Here is a 15817-nt window from a genome sequence, read left to right as displayed (position 1 = left end):
AAGGAAACCACCAAAATGTTAACAGGGTCATCTCTAAGTTATGAGATCACCAGTGATTTTTCATCTTTGCTTAAAAAAAAAAAAAAATCTGCATCTCAAAAAATGGTTCATGGGAATTCCCCAGCAGTTCAATGGTTAGAACGCAGTGTTTTCATTGCCTAGGGCCAAGGTTCAATTCCTGGTTGGGGAACTAAGATCCTGCAAGCCATGCTGCACAGCCAAAATAAATAAAAAAAATTAAAAATAACAGTTCATAATGTACATATGTTGCTCACATAAACAGAAGATAACCATTTTTGAAAAAAGAATCAAATGGGACTGTTTTACTTCTCTTTCACCTAAAACGATCGACTTAAGATCGACACTGCAATCTGTCTGTTTTGATCAGGTTCTCTGGAGCATGGTTTTTTTCCGGGGATGAGAGGGCAGAGAGGGCTCCTCCCTTTATTTTGCTTGGGACCCAGGCTAGGATTCATGCCCTTGCAGAGTCCTCTCAGGCCCAGGGTTTGAAATGAAGAGGTCAAAGAGGAGGTGACAGCTCATCTTTCCATCTCTGCTTATATCCTCCTCACTCTTCATGTGTGAGCACAAAAGCTACCTCCTCTGTGAAGCCTTCTGAATCTCTGCAGACTTCACCTTCCCTGCCTCAGCACTCTGACATCTTGCTTATGTGTTCTATTAGTTTTCTACATTGCATAACAAATTACCCACAAAGTCATCAGCTTCAAACTATGCACATTTATTATCTCACAGCTTCTGTGGACCAGGAGTCTAGGCATGGCTCAACGGGGTCCTCTGCCCAGGATTTCACAAGGCTGGAATCAAGGGACCATCTGGGCTATGTTTTCATCTGAAGGCTTGACTGGGGAAGCATTCACTTCTACCTCATCCAGGTCTTTGGTAGAACTCATTTCCTGTGACTGTAGGATGGAAGCCACAGCTCTCTGCTAGATATTGTCTGGAGGACACTCTCAGGTCCAAGAAGTTGCCCCAAGTTTCTAGAAGCTGCCCACGGTTCCTTGTTACATTGACTCCTCGACATGGCTGCTTATTTTATCAGGTCAGCGAGGAGATCCTCTCTGTAATCTGCTAAAGTGGAATCTCATATAATGGAACCTCATCAAGGAAGTGATACCCATCACCTTTGCCATAGTCTGTGGAGTAGAAGCAAGTCACGGGTCTCACCCACACTCAGAGGGAGGGGCCTGTACAAAGGCAGGAACAACAGGTGGAAATCATGACAGCTCACTTTAAAGTCTATGATAGTCACACTTTTACAATAACAGACAAAACACTCATTTCTTTCTGGAATTATAAGCAGCTGGTTATTACCAGCCTGTCCTCAGGAATCCAGCAAGCTCTCCAGAGCAAGCTCCTCTGCCTTCCTCATTTTTTTTTACAACACTCCAGCACCCAGTAGCATGGTCATGTGCTGGTTATGCTGTGGGCCCCTCCCTCACTCCTTCTCTACCTTTGTTGGTCTGCTCTGAGCCCCAGGAGGCTGAAACCTATGGACTGGATCACCTGGGCTCCCTGACCCTCTGGCTTCAAGCTAGGTTCATCCTTTGAGAAGCACTGCTAGGAGATTAGAGGACGGAAAGAGACCAAGGCTGGGTACCTGTTCCCCTCCCTCCCTGCTGGGCCACAGTTTGGGTTCTGGTTGTTTTCTTTGACCTTCAGCTACAGCTCCTGCTAGAACCCTCTCCAGGCTCCTATGACAAAGCCTCATCCCTCTACCCCTCAGGCTTAGGGGTAAGAAGGGCTTCCCTCTGTTGCTACCCTCTGGGCATATCATCCGTCCCTTAACCATGCCCACTTATCTGTGAACAGTTCCTTCATTACACCCCCCCTCAATTATCTTTCAGAAAGTAACATTTGACTGGGAGGGGCTCAATAAAACATTATTGAATGAATGAATGATAAGATGATAAGAAAAGATTCAAGAGAGCTAACACAGACTAGAGCTTTTATGTCTAAAACACCAGGTTAAGCTTGATGAACAGGCTCAAGACAGTCCTGTGGGATGGATGCTATTATTTCCATGTGAGACGGGAGGAATTGGGGACAGAAAAATCACATTCTCAGGTTCACAAAATTTTTAAGTGGTGATGTACCAAAGTTTTTCCATGTTAAATTCTTGCTTTTAGGCTAAGTTGTCAAATCGCTGGAAAGGGAACTTCCTGGCAGTCCAGTGGTTAGGACGCCGTACTCACTGCCAAAGGCCCAGGGTTCAACCTCTGGTCAATTCAGTTCAGTCACTCAGTCCTATCTGACTCTTTGTGACCCCATGGACTGCAGCACGCTAGCCTTTCCCCTGGTCAGGAAACTAAGATTCCCACAAGCCACACAGCTGGGGGCGAAAATAAGTCTCTGGGGGAAAGGCTGGATGAATCTAGAGGATATATAAGCCCCTGAGTCTAGCGCCTTCCCTGTGACCCCTCTGTCTGAGCAATACCCCAACAGGGAGCTCGCTCCCGCTGGCTGTGGGGCCCATCCCTCACTCCAGCCCAAGGTGCGAATGGAATCCATGGCCACCCAGTCCCAGAGGCCAGCCTCTCCCTCCACAGGGGCTCTAGCAGTCCTGCTCCCCATTCCTCCCCCAGAGACACAGATGCCAAGTCAGGGAGACGGGGTTCCATAGCGAGGCATCCAGGAAGAGACGAATACATGAGAGGAGGAAGAGACGGACCCGCGGGAGGAGGAAGAGACGGACCCGTGGGAGGAGTACCGAGGGTCTGAGGGGACGGCTCATGCTGTGGCCGCGTGAGAGAGGACCGTGGCCTCCCCTGGCTGCTGTCTGCAGGAGTCCTTCCCAGGACAGATGCCACACCAGAGTGAGAGGACCCACGAGGCTGAATGATGCCAAGGAGCGGGAGCATGGCGGGCAGGGGTGTAGGGGCAGAAGCCATGCCCGGAAGGGATGGGAGGGGTGGCAATCCCAGTCCCGACTGACTCGCTCCAACGTGCCCGTGTGCCCACTGGCCACCTCCACAGAAACACAACAGAGCCCGGAACACAGGTTCTGGGCCTCCAGAGACTGTCCCGCCCAGACCGACCTGGCACCTTGGCTGGCTTCTGTCAAGGTGTACTGCAAGCGTCGGTGGAGGCTGCTTTACCAAGGTGAACCTCTAGGGGGCGACGTTCTCCAGGAGCGAGGGGGAGGCGTCAGTTGAGAGCGTGCAGATACGGGCCCCGCCCCACTCCTCGAGGCTGTCGGGTCTGGGGGAGCAGAGATGGTTCTTGTTCATCTTTGTAGCCCAAGGGCCCAGCATGCGCTAGGTGTTCACCCAGTGTCTGTGGGATGGTTGTTGGGAGGTACAGCTTTGGGTTGTGTGTAGACTGAACACTTGCATTTATCTCTGCCTCTTTTGAAAAGCACACTGAGATGGCAATTCATTTCTAAAAGCTGCAGATCCAGAGAGACCAAGAGGAAGAAGACAGCAGATGACAGGTTCTAATAAAAATTATGGACGAGAGAAACGGATGGGCGAGTGGTGCCTTACCAGAGTGTGGAAAGTTGAAACCTGAGTACTAGAGAGCAGGAGAGGGGACTTCCCTGGTGGTCCAGTAGCTAAGAGTCCATGCTCCTAGTGCAGGCGGCCTGGGTTCAATCCTTGGTCAGGGAACCGGATCCCACCGGCCACGACTAAGAGTTCGCATGCTGCGACAGAGATCCCCGGTGCAGCAACTGAGACCCAGTGCAGCCACATAAATTAAAAATAAATAAAATCTTAAATTCCCACCACAGGACTCTGGAAGCTCAGGAGATAGGCACAGAAGGTGCCGTGGGGGCTGGGGTGCAGGACAGGTGGGGCAGAAGTAGGGGTACTGGTGGGAAGTTTGTGTCAGAAGCAACTCGTTCCCCAGAGGCCCTCCTCAAGGCAGCAGAACGGACATCTTAAGGTGTCATCTCTCTCCTCCTGGCCCTGGGGGAAGGTTATTCTGAGACTTGAACTGGACAAGCTCCAGCCTCGAGAGACAGCTCGAGAGGAGAGAAGGGCTGCTCTGGAAACCAGGAAGTTATGGTAAAGTCTGCCTATGAAAAGTGAGACCCCTGCCCAGCTCCTTCCCACACTGGCTCCATGAACAATGGCAACCAGGAAGGAGAGACTTGATACAGATGCCAAATGGCCTGCTTCCAGCCAAGGATCACTAGACATTCAAGGAAAGCCTCTAATTTGAAAGACAGCCTACTTCAAATATAATACATAGAAAAACCTGGGTCCTTTGCTGTTAGGTGATATTTAGGACACCCTCTCATCCTTTTTCTCTGGCTTGCCATCTTCTTTTCAGAGAAAGGCGTCCAGGGAAATCTGGCCAGTGCGTTGGTTGCTTGTCTGGGTCCCCAGCATCCTGTCTCTTCATCCCACACCAGCCCCCTTGTCTCCTGTGCCCTAGAAGTATGCACCACTGAATCCACCATTCTATCTGCAATAAGACATGATTCCTAGAAATGAAACCAGTTGGAATCACTCAGTTGTCTGCTGGTAAATATTTAACTACTGGCTCTATGGAAAAAAAGAAATCCTGTTTTATAGATGTTTGCTGGTTTCCAGGGTGTAAATACTTCCACTGTGCTGGTTTCAAGCTACCAGCGTGAAGTCACTGATTGTGGAGTCGGGAGCTGCCCACTGCCAGCTCTCACAGGCCAGTTGAAGCTGGCGCCAGCAGGCCATTGGATCCAGCCTTGGGCAGCAGTGACCAAGGACTCACTCCGGCTCGGAGTCAAGCGCACTGTGCTTTTACTCTCCTTCTCCGTGAACCTCGGCCCATGAGCCTAACTAACGTCAGCATCAGCTCTGCTGGACCAGAAGGGAGACTTGAGATGGGAAGTCCATCCCTCACCAAAAAAACTACCAGTCAGAAAAGGCAGTTTTATGTAAAACTAGGAGCTAGAGAGGAGGCTCCCTGGAGATCAGGTTCACTCCCTGCAGGACGTCCCCCTTCCCCAATGGTTGCTCCAACCACAGATCATGGTCGATTGATGTAGCTCTTTCTTATTATTGGAGAGGTTGCCAAACTGGGACCACAGGCAGGGTGTGGCCAGCATGGGCTTTGCTTGGGACTCAGGCTCTGCAGGGGAGTTGGGGTTACTCTTGGGGTGAGCTGATGAGAATTAGGTCCTTCCAAGTCTTCAGGCACCTCTGGCCGTAACCCTGCTTACAGCACCCCTGTGGCCTCAGTTTATCCACCCATAGCCACCCATTCAGATGCCAGGGAAAGGAAGAAGAAACTTTAATTGCTGCTGAAAAGCGAGACCTCCCTTTGCCATTGTTGACAGTGGGCAGGGCACAGCCGTCCTAGCCCGGGGACTTTCTGCTCCTCCGGGAGGGAGCAGCCCTTCCCCTTGGGGACCCAGCATCGTGGGGGTGAGGGTGCAGGGTCGGGGGCTTCTGACTGGCACAGGCCTACGAGCGCCACAAGACCAGGTTGGCGGGAGGCACGTCGAAGCGCTTGCGGGTGTGGTCGGTGTCCCGGCGGTATAGGTAGCCACAGGTGGGCTTCTGCAAGGTGTAGAAGGGGTTCAGGGAGTTGGAGTACTGGGAGGTGTAGAAATTGAACCTGAGCTTGTCTGGATTCTGCCCTCTGGGGTCCACCACCACCGGCACATAGGCTGCTGCCAGAGTCTGCTCACGGTCCTGCTTCCACGACAAGGACAGGGGACGGTGTGGAGCCTTCACCTTTTGGCCTGATGGCGTCTTTGGGCCATGACTGGGTACTGAGGATTTCTGTGAGTCCTGGGAGGAAGGAAAGAAGGGGAGAGCTGGGGACTTCGCGAGGGCCAAGGGCGGGAGGGAGGGGGCAGGGGCATTGCTGAGAGGCCCACAGAGCTACCCCTGGAGCCCAGCTCTGCTGGCCCTGGAGCTAGACGCTTGCAGGCAGGAGAAAGCCTTCAAGCTCCACCATCTCACCTGCTTCTACAAACCTGGGTTTGCTTCTTGGAGACCTCGACCAGCTCAGACGCTGGGAACCCGGGGGTCATCTCCAACCCCACCCCTGCCCCTTCCCCTGCATCCGGTCTGTCCATCAATGTCGCCCACATCCTTCTCTCCCTGGCCTCTGCCACCGTCCATCAGGCCTCCATCCTCTCTCCTACAAGGTGACTCCAGCTTTCTACCAACTCTTCCTGTTTCTTTCTCTCTTGCGTTCCCAGCCTGTGCTTCACACTCTGAATTAGTCTCTCTATTGGGTTGGCCCCAAAGTCCATAACATCCTACGGAAAACCCTGAATGAACTTTTGGACCAACCCAATATATTAGTGACCAGAATGTATGGCTTGTCCTCAAAGCATCTTTTGCTGCCCAGAAAATAAAGGCCAAGTCCCCAGCCTGGAAGGACAGGGCTCCCCTAAACCCTGAGTTCCAGCTATCCAGTCTGCCTGTCACTTCCTGGTCACACCTGATCCTTTCAGGCAGTCTTACCTTAGCTCAGGCTGTCCCCCCAAACTAGTCTGCCCTCCCTCCCACCCATCAGGGATACTCTTTCCTGTTCATCCCTGTGCCCCTTAAGAGCAGCACTCTCTTACCCTTACCCTTAACATAATAGCCTCCAAAATCCTACTCCTTCTCTTACTCCAGACCAAGACATTGAGCAAACGCTCAATAACTATTGGTTCAACAGAACTGGATTCTAGTAAGGGTCGTTGGCCTTCCAACCAGCCAGCCCCGTTCTAATTTAGAACACTTCTCATTGTTACAGACTGTGTCTCCCACCCAACAATGTCTGCCCTTTATAACCACTCTTGGGTGATTGGGTATGGCGGTCCACCCTCCTAGGAGTTCCCTGTTGCAGCCTTTATCCCATGGTACTGACATTTATTTGGCCCTCTGTTGCTACCCTCCTTGACCATCCTGTGACTGAAACATCTTCCTCACCTTTGAGCCCCCATACCATCACCCAGATCCTGGGTGCCCTCTCACTAGGAATCTTCATAGCTGTGATGGAACAACCCAAAGTCTGAGATCCCTGAGTGTCAGGCAGCTCTGTTGCACTCCCCCAGGCTGCAACTCTCAAGAAGACCCATGTCCTGTTTGCAGAGGCCCCAGGGAAACCCCAGCTGTAGAGCTATTGGAAGTTGAACCTCTGCCATCTGACAAAAGAAACCCCCAATACTCAAATCATAATGTACGTTCTGTTGTGTTTAATTTATAAACTATTTGCCCAACTCACACTTGCCCAGGCTTTCCTCCAAGGCAGTCTCTGCTCCCATAGGTTCCCACCTAGCAATATATGACCCTCAGCCTTGCCCTTCAAAATTCTCCCTTATCCTCCCATGCCAGCAGCTCTCATGACACCTCCTCCAGGAAGCCTCAGATGCTGTGGCCTCTGCACCCATCTCACCATCCTCCGTGCCCTTAGGCCCTCCTCCCGGGATGTGGTCCTTAGCTGGGCTGGGATTAGGATGAGGCAAGGCTATGCATTTTCAGGAGGGGCTCATATTCAGACTCATGCAAGGGCACAGTGAGTGTTTCCTTTCAAATATTTTGCGCCCTAGGTCCTGTGCTTGCCTCATCTTCATCCCAAATAGTGGTCCTTCCAGGCTCTGGCTAAAGTCCCAGCAGCCTGTACGCTGCTCTCAGAGGTCAGCACCACACCCTATTCACCTGGGTCCCCGGGGCTCAACCCAGTGCTGGCACACAGCCAAGCTGGTGAGAGGGGCGCACGAGCAGTCAGCAGCCTTCCCAGACCCGTCCAGGCTCGGCTTGGGGCTCACACTGGGAATGAGCGATGAATAGTCACAATCCGTGGTCGTTTTTCACCACCACCCATGAGCACAGCGCCGAGCCCTTTCAGTGGATTTCCTCTGAGAGTCCTCACATTAACCCTTTAAGGAAGGTATCGTTATGAGCCCCGTTTATGATTGAGAAAACAGAAACCAGGAGGGTATTCCCAAGTTTAGGGCCATGTGACTGGTGAAGAGCTAGGCTGCGATGGGGACCCAGGCCTGGTTGACTCCAGGGGCCACACCCTGTACCCCACAATACATGCTGTGTCCACAGCACTGGGGGGATGGGGCCTGCCAATTCATTTCTGTTCTCATTTCATCATCTTGCTGGCCCTTGCTAGATGTGCTGGGAGGCAGGTGAGCAGCTAGGGCGACCCCTCCCCAGACCCCAGGCTCACTGGTGAGACAGGGTGGCCTGATGTCCCGGGTGTGGCGGGGACACTGTGGGGTTTTGAATGCTGGATTTTGGTTCTGGGTCCTTGGACCTGGCACAGACAGGATGACACCCCAGGAGTCTGAGGTTTATTCTATGAATTATCTCTCAGCGCAGCTGAGGATGTGACATCAGTTGTTCTATCCATTCGTGCTCCTCTTACGCACCCGGCTCTGGGTGTACAAGTAGCAGAGACACTACACATATGAACACAAATACGAAGCCCTGGGGATAGTGCTTCTCAGTCTCGGCCCCGTTGACACTTTGGGCTGGATACGTCTTTGTTGTGGGGCTGTCCTGTGCGTCAAGGGATGCTTAGCATCAGCCCTGGCCTCTGCCCACTAGCACCCCCCGCCAACTGTGTCAGCCGAGAGCGTCTCTCGGTATTGCCAGCTCCTTCCGAGGGTGGTGAGAATCAGTGCTACATAGTCCATGACAGTTTCTTTTTCCTCAGCATTGAGGCTGATAGCCTGGAGGTGTAGAATTTTCCTTTCCTGGGCCACACAAGTGGCTCGGGTTTTTCGTGTTAAGCCTGAATCCAAGGATGCGGGCTTCTGGTCCTCCTGACACGGCAGGGAGGCTCAGCCTGTGCCTGCGGAGACAGGGAACAGCAGAGGCCCCGCCCCCACCAGCCCCTGCTCCCCAGCAGCTCTGGGCCTCCTGGGCCTTGCCCCTCAGGCTCCGGAGCTGGTGTGGGAGGTGACAGAGGCAGGTACTTTCAGAATTGTTGTGGGGGGTTCCTCCTGCAAGGGGAAGGGCTTGCAACACTCTTTCCTAATAGGATCGAGAATCTACCATCTGCCAGGGACTAACCACTGACCTCAGCAAAAGCCCCAAAGAGCCATTGTGAGATGTTATTCCCATCTTTCTGGTTTCCCTGGTGGCTCAGATGATAAAGAATCCACCTGCAATGCAGGAGACGTGGGTTCAATCCCTGGGTTGGAAAGATCCCCTGGAGGAGGGCATGGCAACCCACTCCAGTATTCTTGTCTGGAGAATCCCCATGGACAAAGGAGCCTCCTGTCTTTCTAATGCAGAAACTGAGGCTCAGAGGAAGCTAAGCTTGGTCTAAGTGCACATGGCTAGTGAGTGGCGTGTAAGAACCTTGCAGAAGTTGCACAACTAATGACCAGTTAGTGCAGGAGCCAGGGTTTGAATCCTCCTCTTCTGCTCCGTCCCAGCCCAGACCCTGAGTCTCCCGTCAGCTATGCCCCAGCTGCTGCTGCCGCTATACTTGGGACCCTGCTTGGGCGACCCAGGACCCCCAGCACATCCAAGGATGAGGCTCACACAGGAACTGGGGCAGAAGGACAGTCCCGGGAAGGAGCGAGGGAGGAGGAAGAGAGAAAGGAGGCGGCGGATGGGAAGAGGAGGAGGAAGCCGGGCAGCCCCAGCCTCGTCCCGCCCCTTCCGGGGACCCAGCCAGGTTCCAGGTGACTAAGCTCCGAGAGCTGAGAACACCCCATCTCATGCTCAGCCCAGCACGGCCAGCTCTGGAGGGAGGGTGGGACCCGACTGCATACTTTCCAGGTTAACATCTGGTTTCATTTAACCGTCTCCTCCCCTCTCAGGTCCTCCCTGTCAAATGCACAGCGTGTGTGCATTTAGAGAAGTGGTTCACACGGGGTGGGGGGGTATTTCCTCTCCCACCCCACCCCCGGGGGACATGTGGCAATGCGGGGAGACATTTTTGGTGGTCACAACTGGGAGGTGCTACTGGTGTCCAGAGGCCAGGGATGCCACCAAACATCCCATAGGACACCAGCCTCCCCTGCCCCGCCCATGGCAAAGAACCATCATTGCACAATGCTGAGGTCAAGAAAACGAGTTTAGAGGTGGAAGGAAGGCCCCCATCTCCACTATCTGCTTTCTGCTGCCTTAAGCCTCCCACTCCTCCCATTCCACAGGGGGCAATGAAGTTTAAAGGGCAAGGAGAAGGTCCCACCAGCCCTTTCGCTCCTTGCTGAATCACACTCCCGTTTTCACTTGGGTTTTGAGTTAAGAGCCAAAAGAAGGAATCTGACGCCCTCTTTCCATAAGCCCCACAGCCACAGGCAGACCCACCCAGGCTTTTTAGATATATCATGTATACATTTGTCCCTTATACCCAGACCAAGAATGGGGAAGAGGGAGACTTCAGGGTGGCACTTTCTGAGTAGGGCAAGAAGACTTCATATGTGGGATGAGGTCCAATACTTCAGGCCCCTCTTCCGGCCCCCTGCCTATCTGCTGGCCTATGCGCCTGACATGCCACCATTAGCACCTCCCTTTTTCGTGGAAGGCCTTGTGCCCTGTCAAAATGCAAATAGCACTGGGTGAGGCAGCTGGTGAAGCCTCCCAGGGCACCTGATGCTGGAAATGTGCCCGGGCTTTGGAGTTTGAAGGTCTAAGCTCCGGACCTGACTCTGCCCGTACAGGTCGGGCATCCTCAGGCAAGTCACTGAACCTCTTTGAGCCTGACTTGCCTCATCTGCAAAATGGGGCTAATAAGGCTATGTACTGCACAGCTTGTGGTGGGGGCGCCATGAATCGTGGGAGCTGTAAAAGAAAGTTGGTAATTATCATCAGCCCCATCCAGAAGTTACACGGAGGTGTCACACATGCTCCCCCGAAGCTTTATGAGCACTTATTTGCCTTCAGTGAGCGGACGGGGACTCTGAAGGCAGTCAGTGAGGAGGCCAAGTTGAGGGGGGTGGGCCTCGGGTTCCTCAGGAAGCCTGTACCACCCACTGGGTACCTGCTCTTCCGGTAATTTATTTATTTATTTATTTTTGGCCACACCACGCTGTGTGCGGAATCTTAGTCCCCCAGCCAGGGATCGAACTCTTGTACCCTGCAGTGGCAGCTCAGAGTCCTAACCACCGGACCCCAGGGGAGTCTCTCCGGTCATTTATAATACACTCTGCCTGTTTTCCCATCTACGAAGGATAACAGAGACTCTATCTCATAGGGTTACTATGAGTTAATGAGATACTCTCCTTAAGCCGCCTGGACGTCTTTAGCCCTCAGTAAACGTTGACCAGCATTATTACTTATCACAAGTGTGCAGAGGAGGTGGGGCCATGCAAACTAACGGTCCAGGAAGCCTCTCGGGGAAGTGAAGGGGCAGAGACCAAAGGAGCTGAATGGTGGTCACCTGCCCTCCCCCAACCCCACCCCCAACCCGGGGAGACTAGGACAGCTCCACAGCTGGGGAACAGGAGCTGGGCAGTGTCATTGGCACCTAAACCTTTGGTAAAAGTCCCTCAGCTCCCAGGTGGGCTGGGCAGGGGCCTTCACCCTCCTTTCTGCCAATCAAACTTCTTGCCACTTTGGGCTGCCCTGACCCCACACCATGATGTCATCCCACCTGGAACATCCTTGACCAGCGCCTTCCTTGGTGGTGAGATGGAACTTGTGGCGGCCAAGGGCTCCAGAGGTATTCAGGGACTCTTGGGAGGGCACTGGGACACCAAGTTAGGGAGAACTTGAATGGGGCTGGGGGCATTGTGACACCTCTTTGACAACATAATTCCTTCTATCTTCCTGAGGAGATACAGGGGCAGGGCTGGGGGCAGAAGTTACAAGGTCTGAATGGTTCTTTGAACCTTAATACCTAGTCACTCTGCAATTCCTTCTTCCCATGGTGCCCAGGACTGGTGAGCTATGGGCAGTGGGATGAGTGGAGAGTGCGGGAAATCATTCTGTTTATCCAGGTAGCTTGGGGAGTCCTAATGTCCCCGAACTCCCCAAAAGGTCACAAGAAATCACTGGCATGGAAGAAATGTAGCCGGCTAACTCTCTATTCGCTTTCTTCCTCTCTGTCTGCCTTCTCAAGTATAGGAATGAAGGATGATGGATGAATGGATGGATGGATGGATGGATGGACAGATGGATGGATGGACACATGAACTCATGGATGGACACATGGATGGACAGAGGGAGGTGGATGGATGTGAGTAGGTCGACAGATGGTGGATGAGCAGACCCTCCTGATTTGAGCCCTGGTCACCTTCTTAGTCTCATCTCTTGCTATCTTTTCCCTCACTCTGTGTAGCAGCTACTTTCTTAACATGCCCTGCTCTCTCCCTTCTAAGTCTTTGAATTTGCTGTTCCCTTTCCTAAACCTCTTCAAATAAGGGGTTAGAAGATGAAGGGATGGATGGATGAGTGAGTAGACAGGTGGTTAGGTGGGGTGGCCACGGGTGAGTGGGTGGGAAGATGGTCCATGCGGATAGATGGTGGGTTGTTGTATAGAGGATGGGACTTCAGGCTCAAAGCCAAACTTTATGAGCTTGAATCCTGGCTCTACCATTTTACTAGTTGTGTGACCTTGGGCGAGTATAAATAACTGACCTGTCTATACTTCTGTTTACTCATCTGTAAAATGGTTGGACTAAAGGTCCCTAACTACTAATAATAGAGTAGGGCAACGCACTTAGGACAGTGCCTGGCACAGAGGAAGCACTCAATAAATATTAGCTATTATTGGACTTCCCTGGTCTAGTGGTTAAAACTCTGTGCTTCCAATGCAGGGGGCATGAGTTCGATCCCTGGTTCGGGATCTAAGATCCACATTACACACAATGTGACCAAAACATAAAAAAAAATAATAAAACTGGCTATTATTATGTGTGGGTGGGTAACTCTATTGAGGGGTAGGTGGCTGAATGGGCTGCCCTCTTGCCATCTTCAAAACCAGATGTCTCCTCCCAACACACCTCCTTCGGGCCCGATTTCCCCAACATCAGACTTCCAGGAACGTATCAGAAATGCCCCATGTCGGACTGCCCTGTGCTTCTCCCTGGGTCAGTGAGGGAGGAAAGGAGGAGGCCCAGGGTGAGGGAGGCAGAACAGCTGGTGACTTCCTGCCCTCCGCCCACTGGCCAGGGCTGGGTGCAGGACTGTTTCCTTCCTGGCACCGTCAGCACTGCCTGTTGAGTATGGTGTAGACTTTGGGGCCCCCAGGCGGACTGGGAGTTGGGGTGTTAATGACTTGTACGCTGTGCTCAGATCTCACACCCTAATGGTAATGACCCCTAATTTCTGGAGAAGATGGGAGGGACCAGGAGGGGAGGCAGGCAGGGAGGAGGGGGGAAGAAGGGCAGCCCTGGTGGAGCCGCTGATCTGGGATCTCCAAGGCTCTGGGCAGATGGTATCTTGCTTGGGAGAGGGTGGGGAGGAGGGCCTGAGTTATATAGTTATTATCATTTCTAAGCCCCAGACAGCACTGAATCAGTCCTGCCTCCTGGAAGCCCACCCTTTCTGACTTCTCTGCCACACCCCCAGCATGAGCTCATTTTATTCCTCATCATAATTCCTGGAAGGTAAGGAGGGTGATCTGTACCCCACGGCACTCAGTGGGTGTTTGGGAAGGATGGGGAGAGCTGGTGACACGCCGGGCTGACTTGTGGAGCCCAAGAAGATCCCCACCCCTTGCCACACACACCTGTCCTCTGTCCCGCTGTCCCTCTTGCCCTCTTTGCTGTTAACGGTGCAAACATGTGGCTTTCAGGGTTCTGCTACCGTCTTGCTTCAAGTAGCCTACTTATTTGAACATCCTCTTTCTACTCCTCCTTGTCTGCTGTGTGATTTGGACAAATTACTTAACCTCTCTGATCCTTACTTGAGTTTCCTTTGTTGGACTTCAAGTACAAACGACTGAGCTATTCCTACAGCTCACATCAGGGTGCCTTATCACCATTGGTCCATGAAGGCCTCCTCTCTTGTTATATTAATTTTCCCTCTTTATCTCTAATCTCCAACCACACTCTCCACCCACGCCCACCAGAGGCAGCTATTCTAATGTTCTTAATAAGTATCTTCTTGTTCAAATGTGTTTTCAAAATACATATTGTTGTTTTGTGTGCAGGTAGTGTTCATATACATAAGTGGTTTTGTGTGTTCTAGATCTCATTCTGTTGTTTACTTTGATTGCTATCTTCTGTTTTTAAGATCCATCCGTGTTGCTGCTTGAGCCTCATTCCTTGCTTCCAAAAGGCTCTGTATGTTTTTCCTCCCAGGTATCTCCAACTCCCCATCTCCACCAACAGCACTGCAATGACATCACATCCACAGGCCCTTATGGACCAGGGTGAAGGTTTCTTTGGGGCCTACTCCTAAGAGAGGATTGACTGGTCACAGGGTATGAGTAGATGTCATTTGGGGCTTCCCTGAAGACTCACTGGTAAAGAATCTGCCTGCCAATGCAGGAGACTCGGGTTCGACCCTTGGGTCAGGGAAGATCCCCTGGAGAAGGAAATGGCAACCCATTTCAATATTCTTGTCTGGAGAATACCATGGACAGAGCAGCCTGGCGAGCCACAGTCCATGGGGTCATAAAAGAGTTGGACACGACTTAGCGACTAAACAATAGATGTCATTTGAAGTCTTTTTCCCTCCATCCACAACATGGTTGTATTGTCCTCTTCCTTGGTAGAGCTGACTTGCTGGTAGTAGGTTGGGACTTCCCTGGTGGTCCAGTGATTAGGACGATTCCACACTTCCACTGCAGGGGGCGCGGGTTTGATCCCTGGTCAGGAAACTAAACTCCCATGTGCCATGTGGTGTGGCCAAAAAATAAATGAAAAAAAAACACCTTTAGAAGATGCTATTGGGTTAATGCACATAGTCCACTCGGCCCTGTGCCTCACACAGCAAAGATGCTCAGTGAATGGTAGATGCAGCTGCTATTACTTTCAGGTCTCAGGAAGAGAGGGAGAGACAAGATGGACCCATGAGAGGGTGCATGGAAACACACTCAGGGCTCAAAGTCCCCATTCAAGTGTTGGTCTTCAGAACACGTGAGAAGTGTGCAGGGCTGTGCTGATTCCTAGAGGGTAGGGACCGATCCTGAAGGCTAGAACCAGAGCACAGAGCTGGTGCGGAGGAGACGGCCATGCCCTGGGGAAATACTCCCTGCGTTCAGTGCCCACCTCTCCTTCCCCGGGGCGCCCCCTGCACAGGAGAGACACCAGAGATCCTCGTCTGCTGTTCTGCCTCCGCTCTGCCAGCCAACGAACATGTTACTCAGATGGGAAACCACACCTGAGTGTTGGAACGCACCATGTGACTTCACAGGGCTTCCCAGGTGACCCAGCGGTAAAGAATCCGCCTGCCAATACAGGGGCCACCGGAGAAGCAGTTTCCATCCCTGGGTCAAGAAGATCCCCTGGAGAAGGGCATGGCAACCCACTGCAGTATTTTTGTTGGGATAATCCCGTGGACAGAGCAGACTGGTGGGCTATAGTCCATGGGGTCACAGAGTTGGACATGAGCATGAGCATCCCACTTTACAGATGGAGAGACTGAGGCTCAGGAAGCCTGCATGGTCTCACTGGAGGTTAGTGGCACTGAAATCCACATCTCCATGCTGGCCCCCATCCAGTGTTCCTTTTTTAAAAAAAGGAAAAATACATTCCATGCTAAATTATGTTCTTTGGGACTTCTCTGGTGGTCCAGTGGTTTAAAAAAATCTGCCTTCCAATGCAGATTCGATCCCTAGTCGGGGAACTAAGATCCCACATGCTGTGGGGCATCTAAACTCATGTACCACAACTAGAGCACCTGTGAGCCACAACTAGAGAAAGCGCTCTTACCTAACAAAGAACCCTTATGGCCAATATTAAAAAATAAATAATGTTCTTTATTATTTGTAGAATTTTAAGTTAAGACAAATA

At 52.1% G+C, this 15817-nt stretch overlaps 1 protein-coding gene and 1 long non-coding RNA gene across 2 annotated transcripts; one reads left to right on the top strand and one right to left on the bottom strand.

Annotated features, from left to right (window-relative positions):
- Positions 1-5408: 5408 nt before the first annotated feature.
- Positions 5409-5983, bottom strand: GUCA1ANB (GUCA1A neighbor). Its single transcript, XM_043449514.1, has 2 exons — positions 5927-5983; positions 5409-5738 (listed from the first exon to the last, which is right to left on the bottom strand). Exons 1-2 carry the CDS (start codon positions 5981-5983, stop codon positions 5409-5411), a joined length of 387 nt encoding a protein of 128 aa, XP_043305449.1.
- Positions 5984-12993: 7010 nt separating this feature from the next.
- Positions 12994-14938, top strand: LOC122429679. Its single transcript, XR_006266083.1, has 3 exons — positions 12994-13167; positions 13357-13465; positions 14162-14938. It is a non-coding gene; the product is annotated as an uncharacterized LOC122429679 (long non-coding RNA).
- The last annotated feature ends 879 nt before the right edge of the window (positions 14939-15817 follow it).

The sequence above is a fragment of the Cervus canadensis genome, chromosome 28 (genome assembly GCF_019320065.1).
Source record: "Cervus canadensis isolate Bull #8, Minnesota chromosome 28, ASM1932006v1, whole genome shotgun sequence".
NCBI lineage: Eukaryota > Metazoa > Chordata > Mammalia > Artiodactyla > Cervidae > Cervus > Cervus canadensis.
The sequence above is the reverse complement of the archived record's forward strand: the minus strand, read 5'-3'. Positions and strand labels throughout refer to the sequence as shown.